At 33.5% G+C, this 18082-nt stretch overlaps 2 protein-coding genes across 2 annotated transcripts in view; both read right to left on the bottom strand.

Annotated features, from left to right (window-relative positions):
- Nucleotides 1-5592, bottom strand: part of LOC133336245 (ral GTPase-activating protein subunit beta) — a 31241-nt gene extending 25649 nt beyond the window's left edge. Inside the window, exons 1-4 of the mRNA XM_061544528.1 lie at nt 5393-5592; nt 1638-1857; nt 920-1318; nt 596-856 (exon numbers count right to left, since the gene is read on the bottom strand). Coding sequence (XP_061400512.1) covers nt 596-856; nt 920-1318; nt 1638-1857; nt 5393-5584 — 1072 coding nt within the window. The 5' untranslated portion in view covers nt 5585-5592. The remainder of the gene's footprint in view (nt 1-595; nt 857-919; nt 1319-1637; nt 1858-5392) is intronic.
- A 6073-nt stretch (nt 5593-11665) lies between these two features.
- On the bottom strand, nt 11666-17691 carry LOC133336246 (putative lipid scramblase CLPTM1). The gene is made up of 3 exons (XM_061544529.1): nt 17608-17691; nt 13137-14105; nt 11666-12565 (listed from the first exon to the last, which is right to left on the bottom strand). The coding sequence occupies exons 1-3, from the start codon at nt 17650-17652 to the stop codon at nt 11672-11674; spliced, it is 1908 nt and encodes a 635-aa protein (XP_061400513.1). The 5' UTR covers nt 17653-17691; the 3' UTR covers nt 11666-11671.
- Nucleotides 17692-18082: the final 391 nt, after the last annotated feature.

Raw genomic sequence — 18082 nt, 5'->3', positions numbered from 1 at the left:
CAAGTCAGATTTCAAGCAGCTAGAATATCAATGAGACTAAAGGAATCAACCAAAAACTGAAAGCTAACCTATGGTTCTGACAGGGATCAAGGAACGGTTGTAGATTCCGTGCTTGGTGGTAACTTCAATGTGGGTCTATAAGGGATGGTACACCATTTACTGAAGAACTTTCGCTACCGAAATAGACATGATAGTTTTGGGTTCGGAACGGTGATGTAAGTAAGAGTATAAGTCCATTCCTATGGATCTGAAATAGTCACATGTCTTAATCTTCCAACCTCAATTTTGCCTTTTAAATTTAAAAATTTAACTTCTAAAAAAATTAACAATAAAATGTTCTCTTAACAATCTAAATAGCTATAAATACGAATTACAGTAAAAAATATAATTTTCTTTTACTTCTCGAGATTATTTGGAAAACTATACAATAACAACTAATTAAATATATGTATGTATTTACAAAATAGACCATAAACCATTCTAAAGAAAAATCGAAATGCCCTAAATTACACACTGAACTCAATTATCGCCTTCCACAACAAAACAATTTGTCGAAACTAAGGAAGAAAACAAATGTTGGAAAAAAATAACTTACCTAAGAAAGCATCAACTTGATTTGATATACCCTTTATGGCTTTAAGGAATATCAAAGGAAGTGCTTGCAGGCAGGGATGTTGATAGGTTTCGGCACCTTTATCGTGCGTCAGAGCCCATTGTACAAAATGTGATGATTTACTTATAATGTGTGGTGAACATAATGCTATGGGATTACCAATGGTACGTAAGAAACGATACCATGTTTGGGCCACACAATCATTGGTCATTCCCAGGGGAATTAATTGGGCATCTTCGTCAGCTGAAATAGATAATAAAAAGATTTTAATTTTTTTAAATTATGAAAAGATAACGAATTACTCACAAATTTTCAATTCCGGAAATGCTGGACCATAGGTGAATTCCAACAGCCTTGCTGTTAATGCCATATTCACACGATTCCATTGGTCGACCAAAGCCACACGATGTCGCCACATTGCACACGACTCTTGTAGGGTTTTCCACAACGATGGTGAGGGGAAACAACGTACACATGCCAATAACCATACTTCGAATAGGACTTGCAACAGCCTCTCACACAATTGATCGCCAACATCATCTTTAATTGTGGGTGGTGCCAGCAATGTCTCATTTATTGCCAAGAGGAAGAGCAATAATGATTCCCATGTCTCTCTATCCATAGTTTGGGATATTTGTGCAGTTTGTTGAAGTGTTCGCAGGACACGATGACACAACACCGCTTGACGACTCATTGTATCAACACCTTTAAAATTTAATGAAAAAGAATTCAAGTAATTATTTATATTTTTTATAAAAGTGAAAACTGAAAATAAATTAAAAACGATTTACTAGCAGCATTGCAACACCTACCAAGCTCTTTTTGATAAATAAATGGTAAGACTTGAAAGGAAAATGAGTGGAAAAACAGTGTTAAGTGTTATATATACGAGAGATATATTGTGATTATATGATATAAAAAATTTGTTCTCAATTACTATTTGCCGAGCTGTTGCTACATCAGGGGAATTATATTACAGAGTGTATCTATGGAGTTTTAGAATTGCTAATGTCAATATACTTACTTTCACCCTGGCGAGGCACAAACAAATTATGAAAATGATTTATAATTTTACGACAATACATATTAGCATCTTCACATATTGGTTTGGGTACACTTATTTTAGGTTGCGGATGCAACGCAGTCATCCATTCACAATAGATGTTGACACAATCTTTGATTGTTTCATGCTCCTGCAGGGGTAGTGAGAGGCCAAAACATATTACATCCATACACCAATTGACCTGTAATGAAAAATATATATATATATATTTCGAAAGAATTTTAAAAACAATACAAGAGATAATAGAACCATCTAAAATAGGAGTAAATTCTAGAAATTGTAATGGTCATCTACCACAAGCGCTATTTTTGTAAACTAACTTTATTTTACTCTAAGACCTAATTACGTAATTATATAATGATCTTCTAATGGGACACTATGAGAAAACCTGATGGAGTTCTGTAAGTTAGAAAACCTAATGGACCTAATTTTCAACTCATCCGTAAAAAGGATATGTGCTTTTGTTCTATGTTGTTGTTGTAACAGATGGCAGGACAGAAGGAACTGTCTGGCAAGCAACACATTATGTTGCTTCTGGATCGTTTAAAGGTTGTGCCATTGGGTGTCACTTAGGAATGAAGTCCAAACGTGGCTGGCATAGCTCAGTACAGAGAGACTAATGGCTTTGTACGTCATGATGAGAGTCTCTTTATCTTTTCCCCAGGAATAGGTACCTGTCAGAGTTTTTAGGACCTTATTTTTGCTGAGGACTTTCCCTTTGACATAAGCAGCGTGCTTGGTGCTTGGCAGATTATCAGAAACTACACCCAGTATTTAGGGATGTTGAACTGTTTGTGGGACAACAGCTCGCCACAAAGTTATTTGACCAGTCTCTACGTCTGGCTAATCCAGAGAAACGTTTTAGATGACACCTAGGTTGCATTTCACCTGGACAAGATTGCACGTTATGCGGTTATGACCCACTGAACTTAAAGTGACCTCGGTGGAAGTGGGACCCGGGTTCTGCTCGATGCCAGCCATTATTAATAGGATATTGAGCAAATCAACGGACATGGTTTGCTCACCTGGGGAAAATGATATGGTTCTTGAGTATACTTGACCGAGCTTTATCTGGGTCGTTTCGATTCGATCGTGGTGGGAACGGTGTTCTACGTTGTACTCATCGCTGCATATTTCTGGTCCTGCTATGTGTTTTTGTTCTGTGTTTCAGCTATGCATAGCTGAAAATTCCGGTTTGCAACAATTATTGTTCAGTTTACGGGCAAGTCATCCGGTATTCCGTAATCCTCAAATTCTTCGCCCAAAAATTGAATTGACAAAGGCACCACCAGCAGAAGTATTTGCATTTAATTGCGATAATTATTTCAGTATTTTCCTTCTATGTTTGCAGCCTAGTCTAGTTCTGATTTCAGTAGAACTCAAACTAGTATTCCAATTATATAATTTTTATGTATCTATTTGTAAAAATCGTTGGCCCAACAACCGGTTGAGACTTTATTCCTCTGTAGGTGTTTGGACAAGAGAACCGGAAGAAATTAGTTTAGGTCCGGACGAGGATTTTTTTGAAATGTTTACAATAGGTAGTCTTGAGGCTCTGATTACAATGGTATAAATTATTTCTTTCTCCTGTGGGCAGGTGGAAAATTGGTCTACGCGATTAAAATTTCCTTTTATATATAGACGGCTTTCTGCCGGGAATATAAAACTTTTCTAAATAGCTGCCAATATTACAATAATCGATCAATAAATGACGAAGTTAAGTCTTATGAGCATATGACTTAACAGGTTCATATATCTGGAAGTATGGACTTCCCCATGAATGTAATAAATTTTCGTGATCAGGAAGACGAGCTCTACCTGTAGTAAAAATTGCAGAAAGGGGTTCATCGGCATGACGGCATGATTTAAGGGCCCCATACACTATAAATCATGCCGTCATGCCGATGAACCCCTTTTTGTATATGTGAGATTGACTAGTGTATGGCAAACTCTTCAATCACTATTCCAAAAAATAGATTTTTGTTCCAAAAATTGCATTTTGAGTCGTAAATTCAGTTGTTTATTTATTCCGTCACAATTTTATTATTTTTGTACACAAAATTATTTGCTGACAACTTTCAAAATGAATATTATTCACCAGATTGATAGGGGTTCATTTTCAAAATCAAAACTATTTTGATTTTCTTCATGCATTCCCAGTAGTTCGAGTAACTGGTTATGAACTAGTTATTTTACTAATTACCTGTAACTACCACTAGTTACCACATCATGCCCTAGACTGTTTAATTTAACATGGGTATGTCATTGGGGAAGTCAATTGTCCCCTGCCTGCATTACCAGTAACCAGTCATTTGGGTGGATACCATTTTTAAGTATTGTCACTAGTTACAAATATATAGCAAATTGGCTATTATAACAGTTTGGAAAATTGAAAATATAAATGTTATACGGAAATTGTATTTTTTATTTATTTCATAATTTATATTTTACATAGTTTATGTTTCATTTAATTTTATCAGAATTTTTACGCCGCCATATTGACATTTGCATTTCTTTTGTTTCTTGGCCGCTTTTAACATCCGTTTTCTACGAAATAATTGAAATATTGAAGCATCTGAAATAGAAATTACAAAATATATGTACATAAATAAAGATATGGATCTTTTTGGAGAATATTTACCTATTAAAAACTTTTAATTGTTTTCTCAATCTGTTGGATGCTTCTGGAGTGACATCTATTGAAAATCTGTAAGATAATAATGTTGAAATATTACATACATATGTATTTATTGTGTTGCAATATCAAAACTTACCCAAGATTCATCATATGTATTTTTAAGATTCCGAGATTTTTAATTCAATAGCACTTCATCTTGTATATCGTGGATATATATGACTTATATATGATTAAAAGAATATTTTTTAAAAAAATTGCTTTCACAATTCTGAAAATTGTAAAAAGTCTGAAGGAAATGACAATTTTTTTTTTGTTTTGTTTGTCGATTCAATACTTTTTGCATTACCAGTAACTACAGAATTAGATAGCTTTTTCAATCAAGAAATGAAGTCAATTATCTATTTTGTGTGTCACTTTTGGATATAAAGTAACTAGTGAACATAGTAACTAGCTATATAACTATACAATAGCAGACAATTGCTATTCATTGAACAAGGCCCTTAAGTATATAAGGACTTCAACTGTTTTAAATTGATGCCGATATAGACTTAATTAAGGTTATTGTATGAATTTAAAAACCATGAGTTATAGCCACCCAACATACCATTCAGTAATCAAATCTCAATACCACATGAGAACAAGCTTATAATAATAGTTGTTCTTAAGCTTTTTTTAGTAATATTAAAAAATATTGTTAAAATGTGAATTCACAAACAGTTTTCAACTATGATTGAGAAACTATTGTTGTACACAAATGTTTCCCATTTGAAGAATAAGCTTTTAGTAATATTACACAAGTAATTGTATCATAAGGGTTCCGTTTTGATTTTTCTACAATTATTAATAAACATTTCTCAAGATTTTCTCAAGACTTTCAAGCTTAATGCTTGTGTTAGTAAGCTTAATATATTATTCTCAAAACTTTTGGTTTGTTGGGCACCTTCTCCATAACAGACCCTCCCTTACAACACTCCACAATAGCCAAAAATGACAACCATCAAATAATACATATCTACAACAATAAAATCCATTACAAATACAATATCTTCTTCAATTAATATTCATGACAACACCTTACCTCTTCATCTTTAACCAAATGACTTGGTTCGGCATTCTGAGTAATACCCAAGTTTGTGGCCAATTGTTTAACCACCGATACAGTCACTTCACGACCCGAGCTGGCTGGAAATTTATTTAGAACACTGCAACTTTGGGCCGCACAACTGTTTGCGGTTATATGTGCGGACAATGATACCCATTCGCCATACATTTTGATGCATTAATAGATTCAATTGGCTTTTTAATGAACAAGAATAGTTTTGGAAATCAAATCAATTCCACTGGCAGCACTACTTCTATGCTTCATATGATTTTCTCTCACTCTCACAATACTCTTTTTTGTTGTGGTTTGTTTATATTTTGCAAATGTGTCCTCACACTCTCTGTTTATAGCGGTACTATTGTAAAGATATATTATAATAACAATCCACTGACATAAATCAAACGAAGGGGTGGGGGGAACTCTACTCTATTTCATCTGTGAAGAGAGCGAGACAGAGAGAAAACATTCATACACACTGAAATTTTTTTTTCTTCACATTCATTAATTTTAACAATTTTGTTTTGCTTTTTTACGGCTTTATTTCATATTTTCGTAGAGTATTTTATTCAATTTTGGAAATTTGTTGTTTGTAGTTTACTTTTCACTTAATTTTATTAAGATTTTTGCACAATTTTCTACATATTTTTATAAAATAAACTCCGTCTGTAAAATATACGCACAATTTTCTAGTTTTTCTGCACCCACTTGTAAACGTCAAATGTTTCACAGTTGTATTGTGTGGTAGTATGGATAGGGATAGCAAACTGTGTTGTGTACTAAACAATGGTACGATTTTAGTCAGTGCGTCGTAAACATGAATTTTAATTTTTTTGTAGATCTTGAAAAATATTCGTTTAAAGAATCATTTGGTCCTACTTTGATTTTAAAAAGAAACCATACCTATTTGGATAGGCCTTAAAGAAAGATCGTCTTTTTGTGTCTGTACCCGCACAGCAAGAATCTAGATTTTACTATTTTTTTCAATATCATAAAGGAACATTCGTTAACGTAGTAAAAAAATATTATTTAAAAAACCCACGTCTATTTTGATAGGCCTCAAAAAAATATTATTTACAAAAGGCCTCTAATAAATATTATTTAAAAAAAAAACGCCTCTTCTATTTTGATAGGCATCGAAAGAAATATTTTTTAAAACCACACGCATATTTTGATAGGCGTCGAAAAAGTTATTATTTAAAAAACCCCCGCCTATTATTTAAAAAACCCCCGAAGCCTTGGGTTGCAGATCATCAACAATGATTAGGGTGACCGTCATTTAGTGGATAAAACTCCCCCAGGCGTGTCAGAAGAAGATCCGAAGATATAAAAAATGCCTATCGAGCAGGTCTGAATAGTATTCCGATTGAGGTATGTTTAAAATTTAGTTTCATTCGATTCGATTCGGAACATTACTAACTACATGGATGCTCCTGTGAGAAAGAGTTACAGTCCACGGCCTAAAGAATAATTTTGATGACCGATTAATGGGTTACAAACTCCAAATCGTGTTAACGCTGACAGTAATGGTAATCCCAACGCTAGCCGAAGCACTTACCTTAGACAGACATCATGAAAACTAAAGGTTAAGTTAAGCAAATTAGACTTGATTTTCTACTATCATAAAAAATGTTTATCGGTGCTATGATCACTAGACCAGGCCGAAACTTACTAAGAGAACATTGAAGTTTAAAATACCAATAATCTCTCATAAATGGCGGGCTGTCCCATGCTAAATTGTTGGTAGGAAGATTTGGCGCCCAAATTAGAGCCAATTCAATTAAAACATGTGTCCCAATTACCGACAGCCAACACATCCTAAAAAGTGGACCCATATAGATCATTTTTGGTAGGGATATATCTACCCAATGGGAACTTAAAGTATCAAATTACAGCCAATTCCATTAAATAACGACCGTTAATAAAGTTGTTAATTTTGTAGGAAGATTTCCTACGCGTAGGAAATCGAGACACCCAGCAGTGCCCTCAACAGCAAAACACGCAGCAAATAACATCATATACAGCTGTTCCGTGCAATGGTCTCCGCAACAAGATCAGTGAAATTGTGGAGTTATGAGTGGAAAAAGATTTATGGTCGGTAACAATTGTTACCAAATGTTACTTTATGTTACTCCAAAGTTCATTAAAAGAGAGCGAAACCCGAGAGCTAGTTTGACACCAGGTCTATAAATAAGGTCGTCCAGGGAGAACAGCTTGATATCTGCTGCTTCTCAAGTATGCTGTCAAAATACATTATTGAGAATTTACTTCCATAATGAAAACGTAAACAAAGGCCAACATTTGACATGAGAAAAAAGAGCTGACTTCCGCTAGCTGGGTATCAATAGAACTTGGTTTGACAGTTGACAGCAATTTTGCACTGAACATATGATATGCGTACAATTCGAGGAAAGATATTTTCATTTAAATTTTGAAAGCTGAATGTTGTCAAAAGCAAATTTTTGAAAAAAAAATGGAAACACATAACATGAGACTACCTTGTATAATACGGCATATACATTAGAACTTTTTACCGGGTTAACCAACCGAATTGACAATTGAAATCCACTGGGTTAATGAAATCCGGTTAAATGTAAACGTACTATAATTATGCCATGGACACATATGGTGTGTTCTCGTACTGTTACATGGTATAATAATAAAGGTAACAGCAAGTGTTGTTGTACAACAAACGATACAACAACCACATGGAAATTTGTTTTTGTAAGTTATGCTAGTGTCAACATCATTTGACAGAAAAATGTAAACAAACAAACAAATTATATAAATTTTGAAAATGAAATATTTTCGAATCCTCAAAATAAAATTTGAAAAACATGAATGAAAATCTATCAAATTTATATTTTTATCGCTTCCACATCTTTCCTATAATTGAGCCACTACCACTTATATGTGTAACACATATGAAAATGCAGGGAATTGCGAGTTATTCCATGAAGAACGATTTTCTTCCTCAAACTTTCCCAGCAGGCAGATTGTGTAAATTGAATACGGAGCACATTTAATAAAGAACAATTTCAAATTGTATGCGTTCCCAATTTTCCTGTTGGGTAATTTTTAAAAACATAATTTGTCAATTTCATATTGACACTAGTATTGCGTTGGAATCAAATCAACTGGGACTTGCTGTTACCTTTTATAATTGTACCATGGTACTGTTATAGTACGGAAACAGACCAATGGTTCCTTTTGACAATATGCATTGAATCACTTGCTGAGTCGATTTATGAATGTGCGTCCGTCTCTTGATGTTAAATTGTAAACAAAGTACAGGTCGCATTTGTAATCCCATTTGAATGAGATTTGGTACAGCTCATTTATTTGGCCCAAGGACGAACCCTATTGAAATTGGGAAAAAATCTGTTCAGATTTAGATATAGCTCCCATATATATTTTCGTCCGATTTTAGGTAAATGGTACACCAAATCCTGAAAATCATTCGAATTTTGGCATAGCGTACAAAATTAAGTCTAGAATGATGTGTTCTTAGTTCCGTGAAAATCGGTTCAGATTTAGATTTAGCTCCCATATATATTTTCGTCTGATTTTATGTAAATGGTTCACCAAGTAGCCTATATATATTTCGATTTACACGAAATTTGGTATGTCGCACTGAATTAATTCTAGAATGACGTGTGTTAAGTTTCCTGGAAATTGGCTCAAATTTAGATATAGCTCCCATATATATTTCTTCCGATTTTAGGTAAATGGTGCACCAAAGTCCCTATATAACTTACGATTTGCAAGAAATTTGGCATAATATATTAAATTGAGTCTAGAATGTGTGCTAAGATTCATGGAGATCGGTTCAGATTTAGATATATCTCCCATATATATTTTCGTCCGATTTTATGTTAATTGAGCACCAAAATCCCTATATAAGTTACGAATTGCAAGAAATTTGGCATAGCGTACTGAATTAAGACTAGAATGATGTGTGTTAATTTTCTTAAAAATCGGTTCAGATTTAGATATTGCTCCACTTATAATTTCTTCCGATTTTATGTAAATTGTGCACTTAAGACCCAAAGTTTGTACGATTGACACACAATTTTGTACAATATACTGAAGTTAATATATTTTAATCTCTAGCAAGTTTCGTTGAAATCGGTTCAGATTACAAGCGGTATTACCTTCTTCATCTGTAGAATATTTTCTACTAATACTAAGTAGATTATTTTGTCCTAATTCCCTACATTTGTAATTGATTTCATTTCCATATTTTTTCCAAAAACTATTACTTATTTCAATTAGGTTAGGTTTGGGGATGTTCAGTCACGTATTGTGATCATCCATGAAATGAAAAAGAGATAAGTAGAGATCTATAGGGGAGTGAAGAAGGGGGAGATAAAGAGAGATGAAAAGCTTACAAGAAAATATAAGAATGTAAGTTTGAAATTGTATCGATGGCTACAGAGATCGGACAGAAGATATATTACGTGTCAAGGTTGCACTTTCCCAACCACTTTAGTTTTCTAATTAAGATTAGAGCAGGTTCAGTTGTTGAGAAAAAACCAAGTAGATTCCCTGCAAGCATTTGGAAGTGAGTTTCTAACTCCATCTTCAAATAATTATCTACTTCAACACTTATTTTTTGTAAAAGGGTGATAGTTCGTAATTTTACAATAACAAATGAATTGTTATCCAATTTCGGTCGTCTGTAGTAACTACTTAGTTAAATGAATGAAGATGGAAATTCGATAGTTTCATAATTTAACTGTCGTTCTATAAATATTTGTCATCGAATAAAAATTTGTGGATACATTTTCATTATAAAAAATCTTTGGCCTGAAACCGTTTTCATTGCTGTATCAAATAATATAGTGAGGCGCGGAAAAATATAGATTTAAGGTCATGGATGTATAACTCATTGGTTATAAGTACAGAAGAATCATTTGGAACATTCATCATTCAGTGCAAACAAGAGCTCTACATCAAAAAAGGCAATTGATTTTAATGTGAATGGCAGTTCGGAAAATAGTGAAAGTGAATATGACGGCGAAGATAAAACTGAAACTAAGGCGATAATAATTAAGGTAACAAAACAGTGTCATTTTGGAGTGTCGCTTTATTAACTTCAAACTGTGACGAAGAAGATCATGTTTAAAGGTAACGAGTACGTGGTTCATTTCTTCCCAAACGGTATAACTTATTTGTTAAAAATACGATATCGCCTACGAGTGTTTTCATCGCCTGGTAGTAACTTTTTGGATATTTTTTGGATAGAAAATGCTTGCTGGGATTATTTAGTCCTAATTCCCTACATTTGCAATTAATTTCATTTGTATTTGTTTTCCAAAAACAATTACTCATTTCAATTAAGTAGGTCAACCATGATCTTATGGACTCCGTTGAAAATCCATCAACATACATACTCACGGTATTTCGAATAAATAAATGAAGAAAAAGATTAGGTCCATGACTTACTTAGTAACAATTAAATGTCTTTTACCTGCTTATCATAGATCTCACAACTGTTGATTAAATAGAAAAACAGCAATAAAGATAAGACTCAATCTTTAATTTTTGATTTTGTTCTTTTATTTATTTTTTTCTTCATTTCTTCATGTATTTGTAAGTATGCTTTCTTGTATATTCTTGTTGTTGGGTAATTTCCTAGGGTTTTGGTTGTTGTTGCTTTTTTGGGGCAGCATTTCTTTTTTTATTAAATCTATATGTAGGTATATAAATACTTGTAAATTCCATATGAGAACAGATAACTAAAACAAAAATTACACAAGAAGTGAGTTACAAGAAAAAACAAATAAATCAAATAAAAAATAAAACAAAATAAATTTAACTATTGAGTTATTGTTGTATTTATGATATGCGCATTTTAATGCAGTTTGGAATAGAACAGAAAACAAAAAATAGAATATAACTTATTTTAAATTCTTTTTTTCTTTCTTTAAATTGTGAATAAACATAAAAAACAAAGCTGTTATTTTTTATTTCGTTTTGTATGTATGTAGGTCGGTCAACAATTTGTTTTTAATAAGTTATCCAAAAATACACTTTTGTTTTTTGTTGTTGGTTTTTTTTTCGTTTAAATAAAACTATGAACTGACATCATCATGCTGTTAATAAAATTCTATACAGATGCAATTCATTTAAAATCTCCTAGAAATTTACATTTTCTATAATAATAAAATGCTAAAAAAAATATCGCAAGTAATTTGCAATAAAAATTAAATTAAAAAACGCACACAAACATTTTTTTCTTCGATATTTTTTACATTAATCTTTTTTCTTTTCTTGTGCAGATTTTGGAGTATCTTTGACAGCTGGCGTTGTGCCCTCGAGTTTCTTTTGGGCAGCCTCTTCGACCATTTCGCCGGAGAAACCAAACTCATTAACACGTTTCAGATCAACACGATATTGCCAGCGTTGATAGAGGAAAACAAAGAAGACGATATCATCACGGAAGCAACCCAGCCGATACATTGTGGGCATTTTTATAACAAATGCAAAGATGTCATCGATAAAGGTATTGAGGAATTTATAGGTCATCATGCGCCATGGCATATGAGCGACCGATTTCATTTTATAGTTAATAAACAGTTGAGGTGTCATCATAATGAAACCGAATGTCAACAAATAGCTGTAGAGCATATTCAACACAAACGAGTACCAGCCCTTGTGTTCATTGTAGACCAGCGAATAAACAAAATATCCGATCAGCAATGGGAAACATACCCAACTTAAATATTTAAATGCTAAATTATCATATTCTTTGGTGGAACTTTCCGAATATGAACCCTTATCGTTGAAGGAAATTTTTGGGAAAATGCCCAATATCTTCTGGTCGCTGCTATAATTGATGTCCACAACTTTGTGTATTTTCCACACTTCGATGCCAAGGCCAATGAAACAGGATACACGAATCATGAAATTAGTATCATTATCCAAAACGTAGAGGAGCACAATCAGAGCCTGGAATACACCAAAGAAAACGGAACGCACCGACAGACCTTCCAACGATTGACGATTATTCCAAAATTGTATGTCATTTTTAAAGGCCAACAGTTCGAAGACGGAATGCAGCAATGAGACGGCAATGGTGAGACCCAATAAATAGATATTGGTTTCCAACATTGTTTCCTTAAGAGAATCTTGATCTTCATCGGATTCCTGGAAGAAAAAGAGGAAATTAAAATTTATTAATAAACGAAATAAATAAATTTAAAATAATAATAAAAATACAAATATTTTTTTATTTAGAGGATTTTTTTAAGAATATTTTTTCGAAAGACTAAACAAGGCCTGGATTTTTTAAACAATATTTTTTAAATGACTCAAACAAGGCGTGGATTTTTTAAAGAATATTTTTTTAAGGACTCAAACAAGGCTTGGATTTTTTAAAGAATATTTTTTCCACACCTAAACAAGGCGTGAATTTTTAAAGAATATTTTTCACACCTAAACAAAGCGTGGATTTTTTAAAGAATATTTTTTTGGAGGACTTACACAAGGCGTGGATTTTTTTAAGAATATTTTTTTTGGAAAACTCAAACAAGGCGTGGATTTTTAAAGAATTTTTTTAAGGACTCAAACAGGGCGTGGATTTTTGAAGAATATTTTTTAAGGACTCAAACAGATTCGTGGATTTTTAACGAATAATTTTTTAAGGACTCAAACAAGGCGTGGGTTTTTTTAAGAATAATTTTTCAAGGAATGGATTTTTAAAGACAAATTTACTCACCTCAGCACCACCCGAAGCCATTAGTTCACCCAACATATTACCGGCAAATTTATTTTTCATTTGCTGGGCCGCATACAATTGCCATTTGAACATACCAATCGGTTGGAATGTCAAATGTAAAGGCAGCTCTGGTGTTGTTTCATTAATGGGATAATAATCACGTTGCAAATTCCAATAATCATTGATGAAAACAATGGGCAAATATGTTTTACCACCATCTACAAATTTAACATATTCATCCAATGGTGGTGGCACCGTACCTTGAGCCCAATTTGTTTGATCCACCACCAAGTTGACAGTTAAATTTTGATGCCAATGCGATACAATGGTATCTTTCAAATTAGCCTGGGCAATTTCTTGGGCGATTTTCTCTTTTTCACTTGCCAACAGATTATAGTTACGATTGACACGTATCTTTTTGAATTTATTCAGTCGTTTCGTTTGATAACCAAACACACCATTGCGGGCAAAATTTGCCGCATTCGGATCGGGCGATTCACCCTGTTTCGTGACAAATGCATGTAAATAAATCGAACCGTTATTCATTAGTTGTGGTGTCGCCTTAACATTGACATGATGATAATAGAGACCATCACGATTTGGTCCCGATTTCCAATCGCCATATGTTAGATCTTCCTGCAGCCAAAGTAAATTTGATTTTTGTTGAAAATTTACTTGATCTGGATCTTCGGATAGCCAAACATGTAAATCGTAGAGGGTACCATTTTCAAAGAAGTTCCATGCATGCAGCTTAGGTCCTGAGGCAGCTGGTGATTTATCGTTAGCATTGGGATTGGCAACGGGTTGACCTCGTCTAAAGAACGACGATACAAAATAAATGATAAGGGCACGTAGAATTAAAGATTTTGTCATTGCAAAGAATGATTCCATTTTTGATTGAGGTTGCTGTGGCTGTTGTTGACCTTGGGCTTGTCCCTCGACGGGAGCCTCACCATTTGCTGGGGCGACCTATAAAAGATGAAGAAAGGGAAAAAGATGATTAAAGAGAAAGGATTATAATTGTTAGAATATAATGTTTGCTCTACCAGACAATTTTTACTAAATGTCAGGATTTCTTATTTTACTATATTTTCCTCTCAGAAATCTACTACAATTTTTTTAGGATTTAGACGCGTTTCTCGAACGAATTGACTTTTATTTGGTACATTAGGCTCTTAGGTGATACCAAATCTCTCCCCTAAAAATTATTGATATTGGTCCATTTTTTCCGGTTAGCCCCCATATAAAGATACCCTGAATATGTCGTTATTTTGGAGGTTTGAGCGCGTTTTTAATCGAATTCATTAATATATGGTACAAAGGGTTCTTATTGGGTACCAATTATTTCCACTAAAAATTATAAATATAGATCCACTTTTTATGGGTCCAGTTCGCTGAAATCGGTTTAGATTTATATATAGCTCCCATATATAGCTTCGTCCGATTTTTTGTAAATGGTGCACCAAACTCTCAATATTTGTCCGATTGAGACAAAATTTTACACAGCGTACTGAGTTGGGTCCAGTTTGACCTCTGTGAAGTTTTGTTGAAATCGCTTCAGATTTAGATATAGCTCCAATATATATTTTCGTTAGATTTAATGTAAATGGTGCACCAAACTTCCTATATATCTTTCGATTTGCACGAAATTTGGCATAGCGTACTGTATTGAGTCTGGAATGATGTGTGTTAGGTTTCGTAAAAATCGGTTCAGATTTAAATATAGCTCCCATATATATTTTCGTCCGATTTAAGGTAAATGGTGCACGAAGGTCGCAATATATCTTTCGATTTCCACGAAATTTGGTATAGCGTACTGTGCTAAGTTTAGAATGATGTGTGCGAAGTTTTGTGAAAATCGGTTCAGATTTATACATAGCTCCAACGACTCCAAATCTGCACGAATGAAATGAAATTTAGCATAGGTTGCAGAAAGGCATGTGTATGGACTGATGTTAGCCGGTTAACTTATAGATAAAGATCACATCGACAGAGCATTGACATGAAATTGAAAATTATAATTCAAATTGTTATGATACCTATGTAGAATATACCCAAAGTTGTGAAGGGTATCATGTAGTCGGCATAGACCGACTTTACTTCTTTCCTTACTGGTTTCATTTGATCATGTTAAATTTAAATTTCGAGAAGTGTGGTCTTTCACAAGAAAAAATATATTCTGTACACCAAAAGTCACCCATGGTAAAATATTCAAAATGATTTCAACCGGTCTCTTAATCAGCGTTCGAAAATAAACATTATGGTACCGTTCCATAGTGTTCTGTACCGTACCAAGGTGGATAGGTACACTAAAATAACGTACTGTACCGGTACACAAACACTAAAAATATTTTTAGCGTTACTGTTCCGGAGCACAACGAAAATCTTAGCGTACCAACTGCGGTACACTAAAAAATCGTAGTGTACCGACAGCGGTACACTAAAAATCGTAGTGTACCGGCAGTGGTACACTAAAAAATCGTAGTGTACCGACTGCGGTACACTAAAAAATCGTAGTGTACCGACTGCGGTACATTAAAAATCGTTGTGTTCACTGGTCGGAACACTAAAAATGTTAGTGTTCCACTGTTCGGAACACTAAAAATCGTAGTGATCCACTGGTCGGAACAATACAAATCGTAGCGTTTCACTTACTTGAACTGTACTGGTAGTGTACCATACACGTCTGTTTTGTTTTTTGAGGTAAAATGAGATCAAATAATAAAAAAATAAAAATGAATATAACTTTATTGGCAATTACAAAATTTAGGTATTTTGGCCAGTTTTTGTGACAAAATTATACAGCTTTGGATAAAATTGTCATTAATTTACAGAACGAACACGATTTTTCCCATAAAATTAGGAGATCTCCTTGTAAAATGTTGGTATGAAAATTTTTTTCTTAAAAAAATTATACCTGCATCTATGATTCATACTTTTAGGAAATTTTATCAAAAATATTCAAAATTTGATGATTGGCACACAATCAACATAATTATTACCTGCTTATTCATGAAAAGAAGTGTACAAGTTACGCGGATATGAAAAAAGTAGTTTTATGATTTTGGGATAAATATTACAAGACCACATACAGGTACCATATAAAAGTCGAATTTCATATTTCCGATGAGCGCAATCGATTATAACCCAAAATGCAATTCAATGGAATTTTCAGTTATGAGTTGGCACTAGACGCCCTTTTTTAGTTACAAAATAGTTATTATGGTAAACTGTTGATGTTAATATAATATTACTATTTTTTAATAAAATATAAACAAATACAAATATAAAATAATATTGTATTTATTAAGTATATTGAAAAGCAATAAAAATATAAATTTTATTCATACTAAAAAAAAAGATAAATACATCATTTTGTTTTTCGACAAATGGAACACTATTATTTTAGGTGTTCCGCCAAGTGGATCACTACGATTTTTAGTGTTCCGCCAAATGGAACACTACGATTTTTAGTGTTCCGACCGCGGTACGCTACAATTTTTTAGTGTTCCGACCGCGGTACACTACGATTTTTTAGTGTTCCGACCGCGGTACACTACGATTTTTAGTGCTCCGACCGCGGTACACTACGATTTTTAGTGCTCCGACAGCGGTACACTACGAATTTCGTTGTGCTCCGGAACAGTAACACTAAAATATTTTTAATGTTTGTGTACCGGAACACTAACGCTAAAATTTTTTTAGTGTTTGTGTTCCTGGTACGGTACACTACGATAGTGTACCGTTTTTTTGCGAACACTGCTCTTAATATAGATTTTATTTCCAATATTTGTAATGTAAAGAACCCTAGAAGCAGATAAAATGTTATTAAAGAAATAAATCTTAAAACATTGTTTACCTACCGTATACGTGGTAGCTACAAACTGGGATCGATTTTTTACTTGCTTATTTTGTGGATATATTGGAACTACTTGAAATATCTAAATATTAAAATGCACAATTCCATGGATAAGTAATATTATTCTAAAGAATCATATTTCATGACAACATACCCTTAAATCGCTACTCCATAATAATCATAATCAAGTTTTCAAAAAGAACATTAAATTGAACGTGAAAAATTGCCATGATCACAATAAAAAAATTATTCTCAGCAATTCAATGAGTCGGTTGTTCGATGGCGCACATGACATGCTAATGAATTTTCTAAAGTCAGCTGCAGCATGACTGTGACTTCGCCTCCTATACTGTTCTACATTTGAAATCTCCATTTAAATCTTCTAATTATGACTTGAGTTGATGCGAACGCCAGCCCGCCCGCATAGCCCAACCACGAAAAATATCTCCACGTCTGTTCCATTTGTTTTATGACATAAAATATCAGGCGACGACTACGTACGTGTTCATATTGACGATTACATTGACCTTAACATCATTCCATGCACATTCTAACCAAGTTCTATATTTTTTCATTTGACTTAAAAATTTTTTGTACTTTCTCTTCACTTACCTCATTCCCCGCATCTTGTGGTTGTTGTTGCGCTTCACTAGACATAATTATCTTGCTGGTTTTTAGAATAATTTCAGAATTATTGTAAATTTGTATTCAATTACAGGTTTCTCATTGGCAAATTTGCATTTTATTTTCGTAGTGTTCACACACCGAAAGACAAAACAAAAGGCCCACGACAAATTTGCAAAAAAAATCTTTGTTTTGTGTATAGAAGTTCGCTTTCCACCACGTTGTCTTTTCACACTGCTCGTTCTTGCTGATGATGAAGACTCTTTTTCTATTGTTTTAACAGAAAATATGTATTTTTCAGATTAATTCTTTGTCGATTTTATCGGCCTCTATTGCATTATTTGTTTTCTGTGGGTATTATTTAACACAGCCCCTATCCAAATGCAAACCACTTGCGGCTTAAAAATCTTCAATGAATGATTCTGCTTCGAAAAAAATCAAATCATTCACACACAATTCTCTC

The sequence above is a fragment of the Musca vetustissima genome, unplaced genomic scaffold, assembly GCF_032173495.1.
Source record: "Musca vetustissima isolate MV318-11 ecotype Yass unplaced genomic scaffold, APGP_CSIRO_Mvet_v1 utg74704, whole genome shotgun sequence".
NCBI classification, from domain to species: domain Eukaryota; kingdom Metazoa; phylum Arthropoda; class Insecta; order Diptera; family Muscidae; genus Musca; species Musca vetustissima.
The sequence above is the reverse complement of the archived record's forward strand: the minus strand, read 5'-3'. Positions and strand labels throughout refer to the sequence as shown.

Bases quoted from the DNA above. Each gene is read 5' to 3' on its own strand.
- LOC133336246 (XM_061544529.1), bottom strand. From the start codon at position 17,652: ATGTCTAGTGAAGCGCAACAACAACCACAAGATGCGGGGAATGAG. The intron at 14,106-17,607 runs GTAAGTGAAGAG...CATCTTTTATAG, and splicing joins CACAAGATGCGGGGAATGAG to GTCGCCCCAGCAAATGGTGA. The intron at 12,566-13,136 runs GTGAGTAAATTT...TTTTTCTTCCAG, and splicing joins TGGCTTCGGGTGGTGCTGAG to GAATCCGATGAAGATCAAGA.